The 26,800-nt window shown below is 39.5% G+C and overlaps 1 protein-coding gene across 7 annotated transcripts in view; it reads left to right on the plus strand.

Moving 5' to 3' along the window:
* Positions 1-26,800, plus strand: part of LOC132406451 (EVI5-like protein) — a 255,316-nt gene that overhangs the window by 200,673 nt on the left and 27,843 nt on the right. For 5 of the 7 annotated variants that reach the window (XM_059992145.1, XM_059992148.1, XM_059992146.1 and 2 more), the window contains 2 exons: positions 13,455-13,550; positions 23,104-23,199. In XM_059992145.1, coding sequence (XP_059848128.1) covers positions 13,455-13,550; positions 23,104-23,199 — 192 coding nt within the window. The remainder of the gene's footprint in view (positions 1-13,454; positions 13,551-23,103; positions 23,200-26,800) is intronic. The other 2 variants (XM_059992147.1, XM_059992152.1) reach the window with 1 other exon arrangement.

The raw sequence follows: 26,800 nt of genomic DNA on the forward strand, positions 1-26,800 counted from the left end.
TATTGAAAATTGACTATTGATCAGCTGTTTCCTCCTCTTAATCATCTGAGATGGTTTAGAAATTCCATCATCTAATCCCAGCGTAGTTCATTAATCAGAATAGGTGTTGCAACTGGTGTCCAAGGAAAAGTCAATTAAATGATGTGTTAAAGGTCGTAGAAGTGCTTTAGACAGTAAGATACAGGAGCTGAGTTAGGCTATTTGGCCTATTGTGCCTGCTCTACCATTTCATCATGGCTGATCCAATTTTCCTCTGAGCTCTAATCTCCTGCCTTCTCCCCATATCCCTCCATGGCCTGACCAATCAATCTCTCAGTCTCTGCCTTAAATATAAATAAAGACTTGGCCTCCACAACTGTCTGTGGCAGAGAATTCCACAGATTTACCACTCTCTGGCTAAAGAAATTCCCCCTCATCTCCATTCTAAAAAGATGCTGCTCTGTTCTGAGGGTGTGTCTTCTGGTCTTAGACTCTCCCACCAGAGGAAACATCCTCTCCACATCACTTTATCAAGGCCTTTCACTATTCAATGGGTTTCAATGAGGTCATGCCTCATTCTTCTCAATTCCAGTGAATACAGGCCCAAACACTCTTCATATGTCAAACCATTCAATCCTAGAGTTATTTTCGTGAACCTCCTTTGTACCCTCTCCAGGTTCATCACATCCATTCTGAGAGGCCCAAAACTGCTCACAATACTCCAAGTGAATCCTCAGCAGTGTTTTATAAAGTCTCAACATGACATCCTTGTTTTTAAATTCTATTCTTCTTGAAATGAATGCTAACATTGCATTTGCCTACCTCACCACAGACTCAACCTGCAAATTAACCTTTAGGGATTCGTGCACAAAGACTCCCAGGTCCCTTTACACCTCAGTTTTTTGCATTTTCTCTCCATTTAGAAAATAATCAACCTTTCCATTTCTTCTACCAAAGTACATGATCATACACTTCCCAACACTGTATTCTATATGCCATTTCTTTGCCCATTCTCCTAATCTAAGTCCTTCTGTAGCCTCTCTTCCTCCTGAAAACTACCTGTCTCTCCATCTACCTTCACATTGTCTGCAAATGTTGTAACAAAACCATCAATTCCATCATCTAAATCATTGACATATAATGTAAAAATACTGTGTCCCAACACAGACCTCTGTGGAGCACTGCTAGTCACTGGCAGCCAGCCAGAAAAGGCTCAATTTATTTCCACTCTTTGTCTCCTGCCAATCAGCCACCGCTTTATCAATGCTTGAGTCTTTCCTGTAATACCATAGGTGCATATCTAGTTAAGTAGGCACCTTGTCAAAGGCCTTCTGAAAATCTAAGTACACAACATTAACCAATTCTCCTTTGTCTATCCTCCTTATTATTTCTTCAAAGAATTTCAACAAATTTGAAGGGCAGGATTTTCCCTTGAGGAAACCATGCTGGCTACAGGCTATTTTATCAAGTGCCTCCAAGTACCCTGAGGTCTCATCCTTAATAGTCAAGTCCAACATTTTCCCATCCACTGGAGTCAGACTAACTGACCTATAGTTTCTTCTGCCTCTCTCCCTTCTTGGAGTGACATTTGGAATTTCCCAGTTTTCCAGGACCATTCCAGAATCTACTGATTCTTGAAAGATCGTTACTAATGCCTCCATGATCTCTTTAGCCACCTCTTTCAGAACTCTGGGCTGTACACCATCTGGCCCAGGTGACCTATTTACTTTCACACCTTTCAGTTTCCCAATTACCTTCTCTCTAGTTATAATAACTTCACACACTTCATGACGCTTGACGCCTGGAACTTCCACCATACTGCTAGTGTCTTCCACAGTGAAGACTGATGCAAAATACTTATTCAGTTCATCTGCCATTTCCCTGTCCCCCATTGCAACTTCTCCAGCATTGTTTTCCAGTGGTCTGTTATTCACTCTCACCTGTCTTTTAGTCTTCATATATCTGAAGAAACATCTGGTATCCTCTTTAATATTATTGACTAGCTTGCTTTCATATTCCATCTTTACCTTCTTAATGCTATGTTCTTTGTGAATCCATGTCATTTAGAGTGGTGGATTGAAAATCCAATGCGATACCCAACAACGTAAATTGTGAAATAGATATCGACTATGAAATTTGGAGATCAACTTATTTTCTGTTTTCTTCTCCAGCTTGAAGCGTTCTTTTCCAATCAATTCTGGCCAATTCCTCTCTCATGCCTCTGTAATTCCCTTTACTTCACTGTAACAGAGATACATCTGACTTTAGCTTCTCCTCAAATTTCAGTGTGATTTGATCATATTAAGATCACTTGTTCCTAAGGGTCCCTTTACCTTAAACTCTCTAATCAATTCTGGTTCATTACACAACATCCATTCGAGAATAGCTGACCCTCAACTGGGCTCAATCATGAGCTGCTCTAGGCACTTTAGAAATTTCTTCTCCTATATTCCAGCAGCAACCTTTGCTATCTAGTGACATAGCAGAATTTGTTCTTTAAGTAAACAGTGTGCTAAGCAATCGTTTTAATCTGGCAAAGATTAAGACAGAAGAACATTGTAAATATTGAGTATTGCCCTTATGCTGCCTGGGCAGACTTAGCCATTCTCATGTACTATCTAGCATCCTCTATGTGTTCCCTTGACCTTAATGTACTTGCTAAGTCCCAACTGATGGATCCCTTTGGCTGAAGAAGAGACCAGAAAATAAATCGATCTCCAAAGTTTATAGCTGATGCCTACTTTCACAAAATGCAAATTGACGTTGTTTGGTATCATATTGGATTTTCAATTCACCACCCTTAATGACATAAATTCTCAAAGAACATTAGGACAAGCAAACCCTGACAGAGGGGAAAGAATCAGAGGGAGATTGGGTTGGGTTAATAATTTACACAAAGTACACTGCAGATGCTGTGGTCAAATCAACATGTACGATAGGTAGATGAACTCAGCAGGTCGGGCAGCATCCATTGAAATAAGCAGTCAACATTTCGGGCCAGAAAAATGACTGCTCATTTCAATGGATGCTGCCCGACCCGTTGAGTTCATCCAGCTTTTGTACGCGTTAATAATTTGATTGGAACAGGTGTTGGTTTAGGTGCCTGGATTGAAGTGCTTTCTGAGGATCTTTGTCCTTTAGATATTCAATCAACTTCAAGTATCCAGCTTTCTTCTATTTCAAATATTTTCTTTGTTTATTGATCCACTCTGCTTTTGGAGTCATCAGGCATTCTTGAACAATGATATTTTGCTTCATTAAAGTGTGAGCTTTCATAAGCCTGTTGATTTAATGCAGCCAGCTTCTATCATTGTGATATCAATATTTTTAATTTTTTGAATATTGTAGGAGCGAATACACATCAGTGCACATTTAGAGCATTGAATATTGCAAGTTCAATTGTCAGTAAGGAATTTGTTTGTATGGTTCTTAATGAAACAACTGTTATCAATGTGTTTAATTATAGGAGCTGACAATGCATTTAATTCTAGAACTATAAACCTTTTCAAATATTTGATTCATCTGCGCCCTGCACTAAAATCTGCAATGAATGGAGCCTTTGGAGATTCTGGTGAGGTTGTGTGCTGAAATTGAACAGAGCTACAAGATGAAGCTTACATAAAGAAACAGCATTTATTTTAAAGATTATAGTCAGAAGAAAAAAATGTCTAACACCTCCCCACCAGCCTAATTCAGAAGAAAAAGCATTAAATAGCCACTGTTATTGTTGTTGGGGGGGGGGGTTGAAATTGCTGACTTCAGTGGATATTTGACTTGACAGAGTTTTAGTTCTGTTCTCAGACTGTACATTTTCTTTGTGCTTACTTTATGTAGACACTGGGCTGCAGTATAACTTCTCCCTCATGCTGTAATATATCCAGTTATCCCAAATGTGAGGCTCGATCAAATCCCCTCTAACATTACTGCTCTGCCCCACTCTGCTTCTCTACCTCATAAAAGAACCAAACCTTGTAATCATCCACAGCCAATGACTTAGTCATTATGAATCCTTTGTCAGATCACCAAGTGGAGCTTGAACTTTAATGATATTTAAGAACATGTGATTCAGCTTGGGGAAATTCTGACTAATGTCTGATGGAGAACTATATATATGACATAACCCTGTATAAAATACACTGTCCCTGATGTTTGGCCATACTACTGACCATTGTAATACAAAATCTGAGGGTAACTAACCACTTGAGATCATTTTAACATGTGGGTGTCTTTCTTCCTGCTTGAAGTTCTTTGCCAATGCAACAGTGTTCCACGTGCACTGCTGCTGCATAGCTAATTCCAGTGGATCTTTTGTAACACCTTCATCAGGTAATATGTTCTCTTTTCTCATTCTTATATGGTATTCCAATACAGTTTTCTGTAGTTATTTCATTCCACCAATCCTGCTCTACTCTGCTACAGTCTGTGACCATCTTTCTCACTCTTCTCTATGTAGATATGTTGTCATTTGTAGATCTTTATATTATCCCCAGTAACTTTGTCATGAATAGCAAAAAGCAGAACAGCTTAGAATTACGTGTAAGAGCAAAATACAGTGGATTTCAGTTAATTAAGACACAAAGGGACACATACGTTTTGGCCCAATTAAACAGCTGCTCCAAGTAGCAAGTTTCATGGAAATAGTTAAAAAGGTATTAAAGAAAGGCAAACTGAATAACAAGTTATGCATTTGAATGAAGTACAGAACAAATTAGAACTGTACAAATGCAATTACATTACTACAAAACTGCCGATAAGTTCCTAATTGTTTTCGATAGAGGAATTCATCCAGTCTACAGTGCCATTTTCTATTGATTGACTGAAAATTCATAGTGTTGGAGGATGTTACCAAGGCTTTGTGTTTACAGATTTGGACTATGGACTTTTTCTGGTTTTTCTGGTAGTCTTATGGGTTTATATTCCGTTCTTTCTCGTTTTTTTTCTGTGGTAGGGCTGAGTTAGGGGTTGATGTTCTTGTTGCACTTTTATTAGTTTTTTTGTGGGGGTGGATTTGGGGGTCAATGTTCTTATTGTGCTTTTGTGCAGGGGTGCAAGGTTTGGGGGATGTTGTTTTTGTTGTGTTTTTGTGGAGTGAGGGGGAGGTTTGGGTGCCAATGTTATTGTTTCACTTCATGCCGCAGAGGGGATTTGGGAGAGGTTGATGATCATGTTGGCATTCTGTTTTTTTGTGGGTTTTCTGATTCTCTTTGAACTTAACTTCCATGTTTTTTTTTTGTTTCGTGGCTATCTGGAGAAGAAGAAACTCAGAGTTGTATATTGCATACATACTTTGATAATAAATGAACCTTTGAAATGAGCAAAATCAGTGCAGACACCTTGTACAAATATTGGTCTGCTTTCAATAATTGTGTCCTCCAACCCATTGTAACACGAAAGACAATGGGTCATACCAAATTCTTCATCGAGCATCTACACTGTGTCCGCCAGTAAAAGCAGGATCTCCTGGTGGCCACACATTTCAGTTCTACTTACCATTCCCATTCTGACATGTCAGTCCATGTCAGCCTCTTCTACTGCTGCAAGGAGGTCAAACTCAGGTTGGAGGAGTAGCACCTTGTATTCTGTCTCAGTAGCCTCTAACCTGATGGCATGAGTATCGATTTCCCGAGCTTCCAGTAATTGCCCCCCACTTCCCCATTCTCCATTCCTATTTCCCTCTCTCACTTTGTCTCCTTACCTGCCCATCACCTCCCAGTGGTGCTTCTCTCCCTTCCCTTTCTTCTGTGGCCTTCTGACTTCTCCTATCAGATTTCCCCTTCTCCAGCCCTTTATCTCTTTCACCCATCAACTTCACAGCTCTTTACTTCACCCTTTCCCCTTTCCTGGTTTTACCTATCACCTACTACCTTGTATATCCTCCTCCCTTCCCATCACGTTCTTACTCTGACCTCATTTCTTTCTCCAGTCCTGACTGAAGGGTTTCAGCCCAAGCCATCAACTGTTGACTCCTGTCCATTGATGCTGCCTGGTCTGCTAGTTCCTACAGCATTTTGTGTGTAATTCTTTGAAATCCAGCATCTGCAGATTTTCTCTTGATTCTGAATTGTCTTACTGCTTATTTCTCGCCAACTATCAAGGACAAGTCTCACTGCTTTTTGAACACAAAATACATGCAAGTGACACTATTTAAAACCTGTTTGCTCTAAGTACCATGTGTTGTCTAATGGGCACACAAGTGCACATGGTTGAGGCTTGTTAGAAACTGTTCTGCAATAGTCTTCTGCTCCAATTAAGCAACACCAATGTCCCAAATAAACAAAGGGAATCCTCGCAATTTTCTTGATTAGTTTTTTGCTCTTTAGGAGTTGTCCCAAATAAGTAGCTGGCCAAATGGCCAAATTCACTGGAATCCACCTTTTTTTTTGCAACAGAAAAATGCAACATATTTGCTCACTACATCAATTTAGTTCATTAATAAGACCAGGATACAATAATGTGGCAGTCATTGTAAAAAGATGGATTGGGCTGATTTTCAGCACAATTATGGAAGGTGGAGGTGATATGATGGAATTGGAGGCCAGAGGTTACCTACATCTGGAGACGTAGAACAAGGGTCAGGAAGACTCTGGGAGAAAAACTGAAGTGGAGCTGTTGGCGGAGTAGATTAAAGGTAGGAGTGTGATAAGGATGTTGATAAGTATTTCCGTTATCTGCAGATATAAATCAATGTCAAGGGCGCCCAGAGCAACATGGTTAAAATTCCCCGTTAAAGGTCTAAAAGAAATGTGGCCCTCAATTCAGAAGTTGCTTCTGAAGTCACAAGGATAACTTGCAGCAACGATCATTGGCCTTTTGTATTTTCCACTTCAAAATTCCCTGGAACTGTTAGCTTCAGTTGGTAAAAGGATTTTATAAGGGAGATATTAATGCAATTAGATTTCCATGCAAATTTGCTTAAATTTGTTAAGGACTTAGTATAGAGATAGGGAAAAGAATCACCTCCTTTACATGTTTATAAACAAAACAATTATTGGTAAACTGTTACTAAACAGTCAACTGAGTTAATGAGACTTTATTCTGATTTTGTAGCTAAAAACCAGTAGAACTGAATAAAATAATAGTTTAATTTTAACAATATGAGCATTACTACTTTGAAAAATAGTCAAGATTATTTTTAAAGGCAAACATTTGTGTATTTTCACAGTTTTTTTAGTCTTTATTTAGAGGCAGAAAGCTGTTGATACATTGGTTAAAATCTGTTTGTGTGGTGATTTGCTGAAGGATACAAACGCATTAATGCTGAAGTGAGAGATGGCAATCTAATGTGAACCTTGCACCCTAAAGGCGTTACAGCTGCAACTTTTTATCTCTAAGCAATTTATCCAGGGTAGAGAAGGGGCAAAATTTTAGCAGATTAGAGCTTAGTTAGTTATTGGTTAATGTGAAGGTTTACTCTTATAGTCAAGAGCTACGAGAATAGCAACATATTCAACAGTGATGTGTGTCAGATAAGAAGTGCTAGATGGAAAAACTGACTCTACTGAAAGCACCAAACTTGATTGTTGTCTCTAGATTTACTTATTTATTGCTTTTAAATGTACTTTATTTCATTTGGCATTTTACTACTTGTATATTTACTGCTTCAAAATTTAGAATTGGGTTGCTACCATACCTTTTCCAGACATGGACAAGTGTAGATGCTGGAAATCTGTAACTGAAACTTCTCTAGTTTTCATTCATTGGAATTTGCATTCTCTCTGTTCCATCCATCTCTTGCTATTCACATCTTCTCCAAATCATTTGCAATGGACACACATTCACTGCTGCCTTTCAGATAGCACCATCACTGTTTGCATTATGGTATCTCTTGGTCTTTGTAGGAGGCCCTTTTGGGACTGATGACTGCCATTCCATTCTGATGTAAGTGGTGAGGCCAATATCAGACTTGAAGGCAGTACAGGAGATGCTGGTAGATGGGTAGTTTGGAACATGGGGTGCAACTGTTGTCATTTATCCTGGCCGCCTATCTGTTCCCAACACATAGGCTTAATCTCAGTCTCACATGCTCCATGTCCACACTGAGTGATTGCCAGGAGATGGTGAGAAGGTTGCACTTTTTCCAAGGAGATTGAATCTTTTCTTCTGTTTACCTGTCATGACAGAACTCAGATCAGTGCCTCTATTTTCAGGAATTTGGCATCCATCAGGCGAATTAATGGCTTGCTTTGCACAACTAACTGAGCAAGAATATATCAGGTTTTGGAAGCCCAAACTGAGTAAAGCCCTTGAGGAAGATAAAAGAAGCAGGATTTAAGCAGGCTGAAAAGGGCCATGAAATGTCTTTTCAAGTAGCATTACAGATAATAGCAAAGTATTTTATACATCTATTTAAAAGAGTGTAGCTGGGGAAAGGGGAGATCCACTCAAGGGCAAAGGAGGGAATTCATTTCTGGAACCAGAGGAAGTGTATAGGGTTCTAAATGTGTATTTTACATTGATATTCACCAAGGAGAAATAAACGGATTATGGTGAGTTCAGAGAATGGTATGATGATATTCCAGAGCATGTCAATACTAAAGAGGAAGAGAGTTGGATTTCTTGAAAACATTAAAGTGGATATGTCCCAAGGACCTGATTGGGTCTGTCCCAGAATACTGAAGTAGGCATGGAAAGAGATTGCTGGTGCTTCAACCAAAATTTTATAACCTCTTTAGCCATAGGCAAGATTGCAAAGGACGAGAGTAGTCAAAATTGTTCCTTTGTTTAGGGAGGGGAACAGGGACAAACAGGGAAACTATAGGCCAGTGAGCCTTGCAACAATGGTAAGACAATCACTGGAGATGATTTATAGGGACAGGATCTATTCACATTTGTTAAGGACTTGCAGAGAGTTATCTCAAGAACAAAGGAGGAATTCCAAATGAGGTTGGAGTCAGAATCCGATGCATTTTAACTCTGGCCAGGTTTGCAGGCCATTACTTCCTACAAAGCATACCCTAACATCATGAATGGCAGTGATGCTTCACTCCCAGATGACCTCAACACCTTTCATTCTCACCTTGAAAGAAAGAATAAAACTGTAAATCAGGATCCCTGCAGTACCTGGTGACTCTGTGATCTCTGTCTCAGATTCCAACGTCAGACTGTCTTTCATGATGGTGAACTCCCGCAAGGTAAAAGGCCCTGATGGAGTATCTGGTGGAGCTCTGAAAACCAGTATCAACCACCTGACACGTGTGTTCAAAGACATATTCAATCTTTCATTGCCATAGTCGAAATGTCCCACCTACAGGTAGTCCCCAAGTTCAGAACGTCTGATTTACGGAGAACTCGTACTTACGAACCGAGGAAGGAGAACGCCGTCCGCCATTTTAAGCCGTTCCCGTTGACACTGTGTTGAGTGTGTAAATTTGTATTTGGCTTAAATTTTTCTTAGCAAGATTCACCCTGACCCCACACCCCGCCTCCACCGTTCCGGTTGGCTGGTGGCACAGTGAGATCAGCTCTGGGCTCAAGAACGGATGTCCCCGAGTTCGATCCAGTGACAGACCGCTCCCGTGTTGGGTTGATGTCAATCTGGTGACTCCCATACCAACTGTGCCAGGCTGATGTCAGGCTCGCAACTAGACCTCGTTAAAAAAAAAATCACTGCCACCTCCAGTTTAAATTACCACGCGGAATATTGTGGAGGATCAAATACAGTAACCAAACCCAGCACAGCCCCCACTTGTCCCATTTAACCTGCCTCAGTGCGGTGGATTTTCGAACCCACGAATTCAGTGTGGTGGTCCTTAGGACAATAGACAGTAGGTGCAGGAGTAGGCCATTCAGCCCTTCTAGCCAGCACCGCCATTCACTGTGATCATGGCTGATCATACGCAATCAGTACCCCGTTCCTGCCCTCTCCCCATATCCCTTGACCCCGCTATCTATAAGAGCAATAAGACCCAGCGGACCTCGGGTGCTGGTGGAGGTCGAGACCCCCTGCCCGCAGTGTTTCTGTTCCATTGACGGGAAGCGATCACAATTGAAAATAAAGTGGAAATAATAAAGCGTTTGGAAAGAGGTGAAACGCCATCAGTCATTGGAAAAGCATTAGGCTGCAGTCAGTCAACGATCAGAACAATTTTAAAGGATAAACTGAGAATAATGGAGCATGTGATAGGCCCTGCCCAATGAAAGCTACAGTTATTACTAAGCAACGCAGTGGTTTTATTATTGGAATACATACGTTTCTTAAGTGTTTTATATGCACAGAAAGGTAAAATATATACTATATACTAAGACAAACGTTTGACTAACTGATGCTAAATAATACCAGATGTACTTGTTCCAACTTATGTACAAATCCGACTTAAAAACAGACTCAGAAACGAAACTCGTACGTAACCCGGGGACTGCCTGTACTTCAAAAGGATGACAATTAAACCAGTGCCCAAGAAGAGCAGGGTGAGCTGGATTAATGACTGTAGTCCAGTAGCACTCACCTCTGCAATGACGAAGTGTTTTGAGCAGTTGATTATGGCTGGAATTAACTCCCGTCTCTGCAAGGACCTGAACCCACTGCAATATGTCTATTGCCACAATAGGTCTACAGCAGATGTGGTCTCATTGACTCTTCACGTGGCCTTGGATCAATACAAATACTTACCTCATGATGTTGGTTATTGACTACAGCTCAGTGTTTAGCACAATCATTTCTACAGTTCTGATTGAAAATCTCCAGAACCTGGGCCTCTCTCTGTACCTCCCACTGCAAATGGATCTTTGGCTTCCTAACCAGAAAATCACAAACTGTGTGCTGATTGGAAATAACATCTCAATCTCATTGACATCAAGTGCTCTTCATATGACAAACTTCTCAATTGCAGAATCATTTTTGTGGACCTCCTTTGAACCCTGTCTAATGTCTGCACATCCTTTCTCAGATAGGGTCCCAAAACTGCTCACAATACTCCAAATGCGGCTTCACCAGTGCTTTATAAAGCCTCAGAATGATGAGAGAAGTTATCCGTCCCTTGAATGGGCGAAACCTGCAAGAAGTAGTGGATACAGCCAGTGTATCATAGGTAAAGCCCTCCCCACTATTGAGCTCATCTACGCAAGAAAGCAGCATCTGTCGTCAAGGATCTCCACCACCCAGGTCATGCTCTCTTCTCACTGCTGCTACTTGGAAAGGAGGTCCCAGGTTCCACACCACAAAGTCAGGAACAGTTATTACTTACCTCTCAGCCAGCAGGCTCTTGAACTAGAGGGGATAACTTCACTCAACTTCACTCATCCCAACACTGAACTATTCCCGCCATCTTTAGATGTGCTTTCAAAGAAGTTTCATCTCATGTCCTCTATCTATTGTTTAAATTTTTCCTTTTGTATTTGCATAGTTTGTTGCCTTTGGTGCATTGGTTGTTTGTCCATCTTGTTATGTGTGGCCTTTCATTGTGTTTCTTTGCATTTACTGTGAATGCCCAAATGAAAATAAATCTCGGGGTTGTATATGGTGACATATATGGATTTTGATAATAAATTCACTTTGAACTTTGTAATTTGAGTTGTCCTATAAAAACAGACCATGGCAGTGTTTTAATAAAACTCACTTGGTCTGAGATGAGAGGCTGTGCTGAATCTGCTTTTTTATGCCCCTACACTTCAGAGATACTTGAGATGTCAAATAAGTTTTTCTTCAGTTTAACGCACCAAGGGTACAATTGGTCACTTGATTCCTTTCTCATAAATAATTCTTGATTGTTTTCTATATTCCCACTAATTCCACCATTTTTATTCCACTTGAATAATCTTCAACTATTTTTCTGATGTCCTAATGCATTTTGGATTAGATCTTGCATTTTTGATGGCAACATAACTATCTGCAATTGTCATTACCATAACATTCAGCTGATAGTAATATCGGACTTTGTGCATGCATTGTTTACAGAAATCCCAGTAGTAGCTATTGAGTAAACCTCCTACAGGCTGTACTGCTTTGTAGCCTTCTTAACAGCTGAGAGAAACTGGTCGGAATGAAAATTTGGGAATTTGAGATAGTCTGGCATAAATCATGAAACAAAAATGTTATGCACAGTTGCATGAGATTTAAGTACATTTCTTATAAACCATAATCACAGTTAACTGACTGCAGAACTCATTCCTTTCTTTCAAAAAAATATGTACACCAGTTTTGTCCTTTAAAACATTAAATTGATTTTAAGAAAAAGTTGTGCTCTCTATTCTCTGGTTAATCTTGTGCTTCAGATAGAATTTTTATTAAACTCTTAAATAAAATGTTTAAAACATCAGCTAGAAATAGTACTGAGTCTGCTTTGCTGCCTGACAATCCTGTGATGTGCCTGAATGCTCAGCCAGTTTGAAATATTACAGCTTTTGGCTTCAAGGATCCTTTCAAACTGACTCCTGCTGGCAATTGGGTCAGAAAAGGGAAGCACATACCACATGTATCACCTGATTTTTTTTAAAAAAAATATATGAACAATGGTAAAATGTCAATACAGCATCACAAATTTACAAGACATTTAATTTACAGACTGTGATATCCTGAATATTGATTACATCCAAGAGAAATTTTAATTATAGTGCTTTGCAATCTGTGTGTATGATTTAGACATTTTCTATGGAAACCATATTCTATGATGGTCATTGGTAAGAGTCAGTACATTTTTTTAATGTTGCTGGAGCTCTTCTGTTGAAAGCAAAGATTGCTCAAGTACATTATTTGGCATCTTGTATTCATAGATCAGGCATTGCCACATGTACCAATGAGGATATTTAAGGAAAGTAGTCAGTGGTAAATGGTAAATTTAGTTGAGGTCAGCCATTGCCGTTTCTGAGTTTGTTAATTAAGAAAATGTTTGTCATCACTGCAGGTAATTAGCTCTTAAAATTAGTTCAAATTTTAACTTATAATTCCACATTTTAAAGCATTCAGTGTATTGTCCTTTGTTTGGACAAATATATCCCAATATTGCTCCTATATTTGTCTGTCACTGGTTTGACTTAAATCCCCTTGTCTTGTTCGGAGTCTAATTTTCTGGATATTTATTTTGAGGCAGAGTGTTCATTGGGGAAATTAAAGTGGATTTTTGGGGTCTATGGTTGAACACTGCTTGGAATGTTGTCTGCTCTTGATCTCAAATGAAGTTTTCATAGGGCATGGTTCATGTAGGGCAAAAGAGATTGATTGGAATATCAGAACTCACTTTATAAGTTCTATCTGCTACTGTATGTAATAATCTCTAAGGAAAAAGTTTTCAGTTTATGTAATAGTGGGAGAAATGAGTTGCCGTACAAAACAACAGTTGCTTCCATCATCTATATTCTTCCAATTTTGCCATGTTTCTTTTAAACACGAGAGTAAGCGCACAATGAAGAATGGAACTCATTATTTAAAGTGAAGATCTTCAATGTCTCATCTGAACTTTAAATGGTTTGTAATTTAACACTGGCACTACCTCCTGTCTTTGTCACTGGAATAATCTGTGGTATCTCACTGCCCACACTAGAACAAAGAGGAGGTTATGGCCATACGGTTTCGGGAAGCAGATAGCATTGCAGCCATTGCTGAACTCCGCCAGCGTATTGCTGAACTGGAAATCCAGGTACAATTGATTGTATATGTGTGTTGTGAACATTGTTGTTCTGTCTCAACTGCATCCTGTTACTTGTCATCTTGTGGTCACTGTCACCAGCATGCATCTGGCAAATGTCATGCTGCAACACTCCTTGGCATCGATCATCAGTGTTACCTCACCTTGGTTAGTCTTTGTGAACTTGCATCGATCTGTTCTGTTTGTTTTGTCCCAGTTGTTACCTCTTGGTTTGAGAACTAATTGCATTTTGTACATCTGACGATAATACAGGCTTTCCATCTTGTCTTTCTCTACTGATGTAAAGAGTTGGATGTAAACTAAATGCCAGTGGTATTAAGATGGACAATCCACTATTTGTTCCAAACTTCCACCTACATCCTGTCTCGCATTTAATAAATATTTCACTTGTCTGTAGTATGAGAATTCTGTTTTAACTCTTCAAGCTCTGCAGATACATGTTCTGAAGTCTTGTACAGTTTTAGACAACAATGTATGTCCATATTTTAATTAATTGCTGATAAAGTTCAACCTCAGCATTGGATCAGTGAAGTTTCTTTTATTTTAATTTAACAAAGAAATGAACCAAAAAGCTCGCCGCATCTGGTCAATCATTTGCTACTTAAAGTGTGTTTGTGAAGAAATACTTGTTTTTCCATTATAATCAGTGAAACAAGGTGGTGTTGGCAGTGTTGCTGGCAGGGGCTTATTGTGCCCAATGTAAGTATTAGGAATAGTACATAAACCAAACAATTAGTTAAATATTACACTTTAAAGCCAGTACATAATTTTCCAGGCTTTTTGCAGTTTCCAACTTAAGCCACTTGATTGGTCCATTCAACTGATATGTTTTAATGTATTGTTAACACTGTACTAAAGTTAGCCATATTGATGTATTCATGATGCTATTACAGTCCTTGCAATGTGTCTGTACTGGTCTCATAGTTATTTAACTCATAACCAGGACTGTAAATTACCATCAGAGCCAGTTGAACTGGTGATTGATGCATATATGTGCTACCTAATACTTGCTTTTCTAGATGTGTGTAATATGATACTTCTGTGCTAAATGCCATGTTCCATGACATTTAACCCATTTGGACTCAGCTAAATGACACTTAACAATTTAGGCTGTTGTAGTATTCCCTAGCAGACATTGTAAAAGTATATGGACAGCAAATCTCTATGTGAAAAGGAAGAGGTACCAAAAGTAAACCTATCAGCCAGAAGCTGGACAGAATGATGAATAAAGCAAAAGAAGGAAATGACATACAACATATCTTATATAACAGAAGGGAAGATTTCTATCAGACATTCTTTAACAGAGTTGTTTAACTGTACGGATGTTAGTGTCAGTGTAATGAGCAGACTAGAACTGATGAACTAACCCACCAGAATATTCGTAGGGGATTATCGTCAATTGAAAGATTAAGCAAAGTGTGAGATACTCTGTGGAGTTTGGAAGAATGAGAGATAATTTATCATTGAAATATATAAGATCTTAGGTCCTTTGATACAGTAGATGCTGTGAGAATAATTCCATTCATAGGGGAGTTTAGAACTAGAAGGCATTGTCTCAGGATAGGGGGAATAGTTTTTTTTTTACATAATGGTTCTTTGAAACTCTCAAGCCCCAAACTGTGGATACAAAGTAATTGATTATATCCAATGTCAAGAGAGATTGCTGGTCCATTGTGCAGTTGAAATTTATAGGCATCAAATAGATATATGAAGGTCAAAGATAAGAGCAGTAAAACCTCACTGGCAGAGCAGACTCATTGAACTGTTTAGCTGATTTATATTGTAATATATTTAAAATTTTTCTTTTGAAAATATTTACCTTTTTCATCATGAAAAGCTTTGAAAAGATACAAGATGCATCATTGTTTTTGTAGAAAGTTCCACATATTAATTACCCGATTTTATTCTTCTAATCTCACTTGTAGTTTTTGCAGTGACCTATATCCATTCTGCCACTGTTTTCTCACTGATTAAAAAAGGATATTTTCTGTTTTTTTATGGTATTTTTTCTTGTTTTCTTCATCAAAATCCATCATAATTTTGAAGATCCTCATTACATCTTTGAATATCTGTCTCTGCAAAGTAATCTTTCTGCTCTTGATACTCTGAAATAAGGTGCTCAAACCTCAGCAGTGTGATAACTGCAGTACTAACAAGTTTTGCCAAAGAAGTAAGATGTGGTTTAAAGGCTGAGAAATACTGAATCTTTGCAGAGTTGAGTTTTAAAGAGAAACTGTGTAGAGCAAAGAGGTGAAATGCTTCTGGCTGGAGCAGCAAGGCTTTGTGCTTCCTCAAATGTCAACCATATGCTGTCAAGCATTTGCAATCTAAAATTCTTTGTTATAAACTTCCTCATTTCACTGCACAATCTTAGAATCTCTGTAATATCTGACTGTAATGTGAGTTGTTCCGTCATTTGCCACATTGCTGCATTTGGTGAACAGGCTTTTTAGCTTATCACACATTGCATGTGCTGCACATCTAGGGAACCAAACCTCAAGCAGTCTGATAGTCTGGTGAGATCATCACACAAATGAGTAGCGTTGGGCTTATTTCTAAAATTTAAAAAAAGAGTTGAAAATCTGGATATCAGTGAGTATAAAAGTTCTGTATGAAATTGTTTCAGAAGGTTTCACAGTATGTGCTGTTAACTTAACCACACTGAAACTTTCTGAACTGTACAGTCAAATTGAAAGGAATATCAGAGGAGATGAATATTTCCCAAATACCAAAAAAAAATTGCAGTGGTTTAACATTTCTATTAAATCTGTTTCTCTGGAGAATCATGTGGCCTCAGATGATATTTATTCTTGATCTCAGAAGTAATACACTGTAAAGAATGAACTCATTTTTCTGTGCAAAGGTCCAGTGGTCCCTGTGTGCTTTTTGTTTGCAGAAAATAAAGCACCTTTTGAAGTATAAAGTAGGAAATACACCAGTCAAGATTTTTCTGCGCCAGTTTCTGGACTGATTCAAGGTGTTAGAACAGAGATGAGTAAATTCCTGGGCTTGCTATATGGAGGAACAACACAGGTCCAATCAATTGAAGAAATTAATCTGAGGACCTGCACATCCTCCTTATTGAAAAAAATGGGCCAACAGAACTCTTAAAAAATGCTGAGAATATATCCTGACATTGCTACCATCATTTGTTTCAGCATCACTAACACAGATAATCTGATCATTATCACTTAAGCCTTTGTGGGTACTTGCTGCAAAGTAGTTGGGGACTATCTACATTTCTACAATGCCTACAGTTCAGGAAAATTGGGAGTTCCTTTGGCACATCCTGAGTTGGTGAACTGCACCTCAACCAGTATCTTGGTTGGCATCGGGTCCCAGTTTTTACTGCCTTGCATTAAAGTATGTGATGCAATTGCCACAAATGGAAATTTCTGTACAATTTTCTTCTGCAGATTCTGAGATTGTGTACATAGTAAAATTGGCCTTTTCTTCAAAAAAAGCTTATAATCATAGAACTGAATAGAGGGATATAATTTTCTTTAAATCCTTTGGAAACTAAACTTTCAGATACACCAAGCAAAGTTTAATCTAGAAAAATCATTCCCATCCATCCTCACTCAGCTATGAAATCCTTTGGATATTTGGCATGTCAAGAATAGATTATGTGCACTGCCCTTCACTTTCTCACATTTGTTTCTTTCTCATAGAGGTCATAGAACAATGTAGCACAGAAGCAAGCCCTTTGTCATATCTAGACTGTGCTGAACTATTAGTCTAACTACTCCACCAACCTGCACCCAGACCATAACCTTCTATACCCCTCCCATCTATGTACCTATCTCTTTAGTGTTGAAATTGACTTCACAGCACTTGTGCTGGCAGCTGATTGCACACTGTCACCATCCTCTGAGTGAAGAAGTTGCCCTTAAACATTTCACCTTTCACCCTTAACCCATGACCTCCAGTTGTAGTTTCTCCTCAGTCTTCTACATTCTAGGAAATAAAGTCCTAACCTTTGCAGTCTTTCAATCTTATTTACCTACTTCTTTCTTGTAGGTAGACGACCAGAACTGGATATAGTACTCCAAAACAGGCCTCGGCAACATGTTATAAAATTTCAAAATAACATACAAACCCCTATACTGAATAAATTGATTTATGAATACCAGTGTGTCAAAAGCTTTTTTTATGACCCTATCTACTTGTGATGCCACTTTCAAAGAATTATAAATCTGTATTCCCAGATCACTCTGTTCACCCACACTCCTCAGTGCCCTATCATTCACCATGTAAGACCTACCCTGTTTAGTCCTCCCAAAGTGTGACACCTCACACTTTTCTGCATTAAATTCCATCTGCCATTTTCAGCCCATTTTTCCAACTGGTCCAGATGTTGCTGCAAGCTTTGATAGTCTTCCTCGCTGTTCACTACATCTCCAATCTTGGGGTCAACAACAAATTTGCTGATCCAGTTTGCCACATTATGATCCAGATCATTTACATAAATGACAAACAGTAATGGGCCCAGCACCAATTCCTGCAGCAACACCACTAGTCTCAGGCCTCCAATTCAGAAAGTCAACCGTCTATAACCACTGTCTGGCTTCTTCTGCAAAGCCAATGTCCAGTATACTTCCTCATCTTGATCGCCAAGCAACTGAGCCATCTTGACCAACCTGCCAAGCAGGACCTTGTCAAAGGCTTTGCTGAAGTTCATGTTAGCAACATACACTGCTTTGCCTTCATCAACTGTCCTAGTAACTTTCTCAAAACTCTAAGATTGGTTAGACACAGCTTGCCACAGTTAAAACCACTTTGACTATCTCTAATCAGTCCATGTCTCTCCAAATACTTATATATCTAGCCCCTTAGAATACCTTTCCTAATCCTGATGTCAGACTCACCAGCCTATAATTTCCTGGCTTATTAGAGCCCTTGTTAAACAATGGCAGTTGTTTCTCATGCTGTGCTGCTCTCTCCTTTTGTTACTTAATCTTTCTGTTTTTCACAAAGTAAAAAAAGCTGATTTTTTGGGGGTTTTTTATCCTGTTGAAAAGCTGCAGCTGTAATACTACAGTTGAAGAAAGGGAGAGGGACAGAATGAAGCTAATCTGTTGTCTGATAAATGTCCTAGAAAGATGGGAAGGTGAGACAATGCAGAAATTTACCTAGAATAGTTACAGGAATGATACACTTCAATGAAAAAATAGAGCCAAAAGTATGTGATTTTCCAATTTACATTCTAAATATTTATAGTATGCGTATAACAGAAAAAATTAAAGTGCCATGAAGTTTTCAGGTTATGTCAAAGTTTCCTGCTCAGAACAATGGTTGGCCCACGCAACTGTAAAAACAAAAGGGAGGGAAAGTTGATTAAGATGCTGTAGACTATGGAATAGGAAAGATATGGTTTTTTTTAAAGGATAGGTGACTAAGGTTAAAGGTTTTAGTCAAGGGATGCCAAAGAAATTTGAGCAATATGCAGTCAGAGGTAATGACCTGTAATTTTCTGTCTACAGGTTGAGTAAGTAAAGATGACCAGTGACTGCAAAAGGGAATTGGATGGACATTTGAGCTAAATAATTGCATAGCCATGGTGAAAGAGTAGGAGAATGGATTGGCTAGATTGTTCTATAGAGAAACAGAGTGTACTAGATGTGTCAAATGGCATCCTCCACTCCCACAATGATGATAATTCAAGCCCATACAGAACAGTCAGAATAGATTATGGGGTGAACCAGCTGTAGGAAGAATGTTTACCAGATAAATGGTGATGAGGATGAATTTCTTTCCGCAGAGCCTTCAGAATTTTGGTATGCAAGTCAGGGCAGTACAATATGGAGAGCAAGCTGTTATTCATGCAGCAAGCTCCCCCCTCCACGCAGCTAATGAACCCAAAGGAACGGCAGCGATCTCTGCAGTTTGGCACCACCAGCATCACAGGAGTTGCCAATCAGCTTTCAACTCAATACAGGACTGGCTTTGGGACTTCAGCTCTAGATTTTCCCTTGATGTTTACTCCCGAAGCCTCCCCCATGAATGGGTACAGCTACAAGGCAGCAGAGGTTGGAGATCAGAGTTTTCTCCCTCCTAGATGAACTGCCAACCACAGCTGACGAGCCCCGTCAGCCCAGAGCAACTGGATTTAAGGTGCTAGTAATTTGTCTTTGCCGTTTCTCCTGTCAGTAGAAATGGTTCCACTGGGCTTTGTAGATTAGCCACATGTGAAGGTCGGGAGCTGGACTTGGTTGTAAAGGCAATTTGAGATGTATGCCACTGGGGGCGGGTTCTGTAGAACTGATCAGATCAGCCCAATCATAGTCTTGCAGAAAGGCAGATAAAATTCGAGTGCTGTATATCTAACTCCTGCTATCTCTTGTGCTTTTCTGTTTCTGTCCATTAAATTTACTTCTCTTTTGTAGTCAGTCAGCAATTCCCACATTGACCGGACTGAGGGTAACTACTGAAGCATAACCACAGAATTCACACATTTTACTAACAGAGTGCTGGACAGTCTGCTGGCTCGCCAGCTGGATGTGCCTCAGTCACCTGCAGGAACTGCAGTCCCTCATATTAGGCTCTCCTCTTAATGAGTCCTGCTTCATGTGTCTGTCATCAGCACTATACCATGATGTCAAGTATTGTCTGTGTTTGTTCCTCATGACTAAAGACTGAATTCTTGCATTTTGGCCTTGATATTTGAGTATATTAAAGTCTGGTCAGTGTTGCAAATGAACAAAAAGTTGTTTTAGAAAAAAGTTACTGAGAGCCTGAACAGCCTATCTGAGAAACTCACTGCCAGTAATGGACTGCTTATCAGCCCAGCCAGGTAAGTACAAAACCAGGTTAGTGTGGTAATTGATTGCTAATTTAAGCAATCAGTCAATTCCTTCGTACATCAGTGAATCAATTTGAAGAAACCTTGCAAAGTGAGATTGCTTAACTCTATTATCTGCTCAAGATTAACAATAATTGCAGAATGTGACGTGATTTTAAGAATATGTTTTGACTTTAGGGTTTGTTTGTTTAATATGTAATGATTCCATACTGTCTGCAATATGACTGACAGTGTTACTAGAAAAGCTACAGTTCTTCTTATGGGTAATTAATCCAATGGCCTTCTGTTGGACTATGACTTTGGTATTGGTTTGAATCACGGATTCCTGATATGAGGTTAAACTACTCTGCACTATTGTGATTAATACAGTTGAAAACATTTGGTTAGCTACATTTGGGTCACACTGGAGTAGAAAAGGGAATTTAGGCTCACTCAAATGATGTAGAAAGTGAGGGGGTTTTGCCAGTATGGGGGAAAAAGTTAAAAGCTGATGGTTTTTTTTAAAATTCATATCATATTTAGTGATTGTTTCTACTGGTTGTAAATCAGTAAAACAAAGGCATAAACCAAAGATCATTGCTGGAAGAATGAAGAAGAAAGCTAGAGGAGGTGTTTTCACAGTGGTTTATTGTATCAGAAATCATGAGTGTGTTGAGACCAAGACTGTAAAATGGCATTTTTGCAGAGATCAAGAATGATAATTGCCTTCATTGATAATTAATTTCATCTGCTTTAATTGCAGTTACCTCTTACACATTTCATTCTGATTTTCATTAGGGATATTACATTTAAATCATTGGACTCTGGCATGGTGCCAGAGGACTGGAAAATTGCAAATGTCATCCCATTCTTTAAGAAAGGAGGAAGGCAGCAGAAAGGAAATTACGGACCAGTTAGCCTGACCTCAGTGGCTGGAAAGATGTTAGAGTCAATTGTTAAGGATGAGGTGATGATGTACTTGGTGACATAGGACCAGATAGGACAAAGTCAGTGTGGTTTCCTTCGGGGAAAATCCTACCTGACAAATCTGTTAGAATTCTTTGAGGAGGTTACAAGTAGGATAGATAAAGGGGATGCAGTGGATGTTGTGTATTTGGATTTTCAGAAGGCCTTTGACAAGGTGCCGCACATGAGGCTTCTTACCAAGGTAGGAGCCCATGGTATTACAGGAAATTTACTAACATGGTTAGAGTATTAGCAGATTGGTAGGAGGCAGCAAATGGGAATAAAAGGATCCTTGTCTGGTTGGCTGCCAATGACATAGTGTTCCACAGGGGTCGGTGTTGGGACCACTTCTTTTTATGCTCTATATAAGTGATTTAGATGATGAGATAGATGGCTTTATTTTCAAGTTTACAGATGACATGAAGCTTGGTAGAGGGGCAGGTAGTGTTGAGAAAACAGGTAGGATACAGATTCGGAGAATGGGCAGATGAAATATAATGTTGGAAAATGCATGGTCACACACTTAGGTAGTAGAAATAAATGTGCGGACATTTTCTAAATGGGGTGAAAATCCAAAAATCTGAGATGCAGAGGGACTTGGGAGTCTTTGTGCAGAACACCCTAAAAGTTAACTTGCAGATTGAGTCATTGATGAGGAGGGCAAATGCAATGTTAGCATTCATTTCAAGAAATCCAGAATACAAGAGCAAGGGTATAATGCTGAGGCTTTATAAGGTACTGGAGAGGCCTCACCTTGAGTTTTATGAACAGTTTTGGGCTCCTCATCTTAGAAGGGATATACTGACATTAGAGAGGGTCCAGAGGAGTTTCACAAGAATGATTCCATAAATGAAGTGGTTATCAAATGGAAAATGTTTGCTGGCTCTAGGTCTGCACTTGCTGGAATTTAGAAGCATGTGGGGCGATCTCATTGAAACCTTTCAAAGGTTGAAAGGCCTAGACAGAGTAAATGTGGAAAGGATGTTTCCAATGGTGGGAGAGTCTAGAACAAGAGGACAAAGTCTCAGATAGAGGAGCACCGTTTCAAGACAGAGAAACAGAGAAATTTCTTTAGCCAGAGGATGGTAAATTTGTGGAATTTGTTGCCACATGCAGCTGTGAAAGCCAGGTCGTTGGGTGCCTTGAAGGCTGAAATTGATAGGTTCTTGATTGGACATGGCATCAAAGTTTATGGGGAGAAGGCTGGGAAATGGAGTTGAAGAGGAGAAAAAAGGGATCAGCATTGAATGGCAGAGCAGACTTGATGGATCAAATGGCCTACTCTGCTCCTATGTCTATGGTCTTATGGTTTACATTAAAAAGGCTTTTTTGTGTTATATAGGAGCATATCGTATGATGTAGGTGAACATGGTTTTGTGACCATGATTGTTCTTGGCAAATTTTTCTACAGAAGTGGTTTGTGGTTGCCTTCTTTTGGGTAGAGTCTTTATAAAATGGGTGACCCCATTTTATTGTCTACCTGGTGTGAGTAGACACATAACCAGGACATGATATGAAGCAGCTGCTTATATGACCATCCACCACCTGCTCCCATGGCTTCACATGACCCTGAATGAGAGGCTAAGCAGGTGATGCACCTTGCTCGAGGGCTAACTTGCAGGCTAGTGGAGGGAAGCAGCATCTTGCACTTCCTTTGGTAGAGACATATCACCACCCTGCCGCCCAATGGAAAGTAGTCTGGCTAATTCTGTGCTTGAGTATTCTGAAAAGCAATTGCATTCTAAAAGGTATTTTTCCTTTAATCTGTTCTAATAGCTTGTTTGCTTTGCATTTCAGAGAGAAGAAGGAAGAATCCAGGGTCAACTGAACAGCTCTGATTCTAATCAGATTATTCGAGAACTGAAGGAACAGATCACAGAGTTAAAAGCGGAGGTAAAGAAAAGAATCTGCAATAGCTATTGGAAATATCCACTGCCATTAGCTGCTTCAGTAGTAAGTGAATTACTAAAGAACAGATACTCCAAAATTCAGCATTCAACATAAACTCATTTTGCAGTAGGGACCTCTGCCTCTATTTGCAGCTGGAAGTTTTTTAAACCTTGCTGTTACTACTGATATATAGAGTAATTACCAACACTAACTGACACTGAACTTGTAGGCCTTGGCAGTGATGCCAATGTTGTTTCCAAACTTCTTAGAGATTCTATGGATTCAATTGCAGCTCAAATATTCACTAACTTTCAGGGAATATAATAATGTAATATATTTTTCCCATTAGGAATGCTCACTGTTGCATCTGGAGTTAGTAGTTGATACAGTTTTATTATTACCTCTGAAAATGGGTATTCCCATGGACAAAGGATATCCAGTCTTCAATCTGTGAGCAAACCATGGAAGTGACTTAAAGTTACCATATTTTTTACAGCAACCACTTTCTCAGTTGGTTAAATATATTTAATGCAGGAAGGCTGTCAAATTCATGCTGGTGTGCCTCAGAAAATGAAGCAATTTCCCAATTCAGTATACCCTGTGGACAAGGACAGTTTATGGACAGGATCTGATTCAGGCAAGTTGAATCCTGAACCAAGGATAATTTGCATTATACTGTGCATTCCAATTCTAGCAGTATAAAAGTACATTGTCGAGCCAATTTTCGTATTCAATGGTAGTTGGAACCCCAAACCCATAATCCATGTTTGCTTTACTGTTTATACTCTGTGTCTTACAACTGTAATTACAATATCAAATCTTCTCTGTTAAAACTTTATCCTCATTCAAATGCAATCTGGATGACATCCCTCAGAAGCTTGCTTCTTGGACCTGTGAATAGCCTCTTCAGACAGGGATTTGAGGAGAACAATCAGGATACTCACCAAGTGCCCAAGACTCAGGAGCATCTGGCTCAGTCAAACCTTGAGGAGCAGGGGCTGAAACTTCATATCCACCAGCAAAACTTCCCCAAGAAATTGCAGGGAGCCAGGAATTTTAAAATACTGCAAAATACTGTGTGTAACATACTTCATCTCAAACCAGGTTCCCAATGGAAAGGAGAAATACACTATAAAGAGAGTACCCTGAAGACACCCCTTGTGATTAAATACCAGAATGGACCCTCCATAAGTTGTTCGGTTGTTCAGACAAGGAGTACTGACTACAGGAAAATGCCTCTGTTCAGTGTGGAAGAGCATGCATCAGCTCAGGTTACATGGGATGAGTTCCAAAAGGATTTCAGAACCTAGGTCCAATTAGCAATTTTGGACAAATGCATTGAGTTTGGTTGGGTTTGCCCCACATCTGTGAGTCCCCTCAATGTTCATTAGGATGGGACTGCTGCAGCTCCCATCTGCTTCAAAAGAATAACAATTATACCAGTCCCAGAAAGAGCAGGGTGACCTGCAACAATGACTATTGCGCAGTAGCACCTCTCATCTACTGTAATGAAGGGCTTTAAGAGATTGGTCATGGCCAGAATCAACTGCCTAAGCAAGGACCTGAACCTACTACAATTTGCCTATCTTCACAATAGGTCTTAAAATGGATGCAATGTCACTGGCTCTTCACTCAGCCTTGGATCATCTGGACAATTGTATTACTTGTGTTGGGCTGCTGTTTATTGATTACAGCTGAGCTTTCATCACAATCAAACCCTTAATTCTAATCAACAATCTCCAAAATCTAGGCCTCTGTACTTCCCTCTGCAACTGGGTCCTTGAATTCTTCACAGGAGACCATCGTCTGTGGGGATTAGAATTAACATCTCCTCCTCAGAGCCAATTGACACTGGCACACCTCAAGCATGCCTGCTTAGCATACTGTTCTACTGTCTCTACACCCACAACTATTTGGCTAGGCGCTTATAAATTTGACGATGACACCCACTACTGTTGGCAGAAAAACTGGTTGAGTGACGTTATAACAGCAGTCTTGCTCTAAACTTCAAAGAATTGATTATGGACTTCAGGAAGGGAAAGTCCAGTAAACATACACCAGTCCTTATCAAGGGATCAACAGTGGAAAGGGTGAGCAGTTTCAAGTTCCAGGGTGTCAATATGTCAAGATATTTCCTGGGCCCAACGTAATGATGCAGTTACAAATAAGGCATGATAGTGGCTATATTTCATTTGAAGTTTGAGGACACTTGATATGTTTCCAAAGACTCATGCAAATTTCTAAAGGTGTACTGTGCAGAGCATGTCAGCTGGTTGCATCCAGGTCTGATACTGGACTGGAAAAAGTGGCAGAATGTTTCAGACTCAGCTAGCTCTATCATGGACACTAGACTCCCCGGCATCGGGGGCACCTTCAAAAGACGATGCCTCAAAAAGGCGGCATCCATCATTTAGGGCCTCCATCATTTCTGACATAATCCCTTCTCATTGCTGCCATCAAGGAGAAGGTACAAGAGCCTGGAAACACATACTCACCATTTTAGGAACAGCTTCTTCCCCACCGTCATCAGATTTCTGAATGGACGATAAACCCATGCACACTACCTCACCATTACTTTCTTTTTTTGCACAACATTTTTTTTTATATATACACACACAGAAACAGTGGATTCCAGTTAATTGGGCCATTGGTTAGTTGGGGAAGCCACTTATTTGTGACAACTCTTTATGAACAAAAGGTATTCAAGAAAATAGCCAGAACTCTGTTTATTTAATTGGGACAGAAGACTGTTATCGAACAGCTTCTAACTAGCGCCAGTCACGTGCATTTATGTTAGGCTCTACACCATGCTTAGAGCACACAGGTTTTACTTAGCATCAGTTGTGTGTGTTTGTGTTCAAACAACAGTGATTTTTGTCACTGATAGCAAGAAATACAATTCAAAACTGTTCTGCTCACCTTGGTCTCAAGCATTCAGGCTTCGAGGTACCAGAAGCAGCAACTAGACATGAAGAAGTGAACCATGTTTAAATAGTGTCAGTTGTGTATGCTTCTGTTTTATTATCCATTTTGCCCATAGATGTTGATTACATTGGCCTTCAAATAGTAGCCAGGATGTGGGATACAAATTACAATGGGAGAAAGAAAAAGCATGTAAAAAGGTCAATGTTAGAACAGATGGGAGATTCCAATATGCTATAGATTTGGAAAATCTGGGTGGTGCTGGATTCCAAGAGAGGGAATTTGTACAATGCCTACAAAACGACTTTCTAGAGCAGCTTATGATCAAGCCCTCTAGGGAAAAGGTAATTCTGGACTGTGTGTTGTGTAATAATCAAGATTTGATTAGAGGGCTTAAAATAAAAGAACACTTTTAGGCAGCAGTAATCATTATATGATAGAATTCACCCTGCAGTTTGAGAAGGAGAAAATCAAGTCAGATGTATCAGTGCTATAGTGGAGTAAAGGGAATCAAAGAGGCATGAGAGATGAGCTGACCAAAGTTTTGTCATAGCATTAATATTGCAAAAATTAGAGATAAGTTAGAGGATTGGAAAGCTTTTAAAAACAAACTAGAAAAGCCATAAAGAGAAAAAAAAATTAAATCTGAAGGTAAGCTAGCCAATAATATAAAAGAGGATGC

The sequence above is a fragment of the Hypanus sabinus genome, chromosome 16, assembly GCF_030144855.1.
Source record: "Hypanus sabinus isolate sHypSab1 chromosome 16, sHypSab1.hap1, whole genome shotgun sequence".
Taxonomy (NCBI): domain Eukaryota; kingdom Metazoa; phylum Chordata; class Chondrichthyes; order Myliobatiformes; family Dasyatidae; genus Hypanus; species Hypanus sabinus.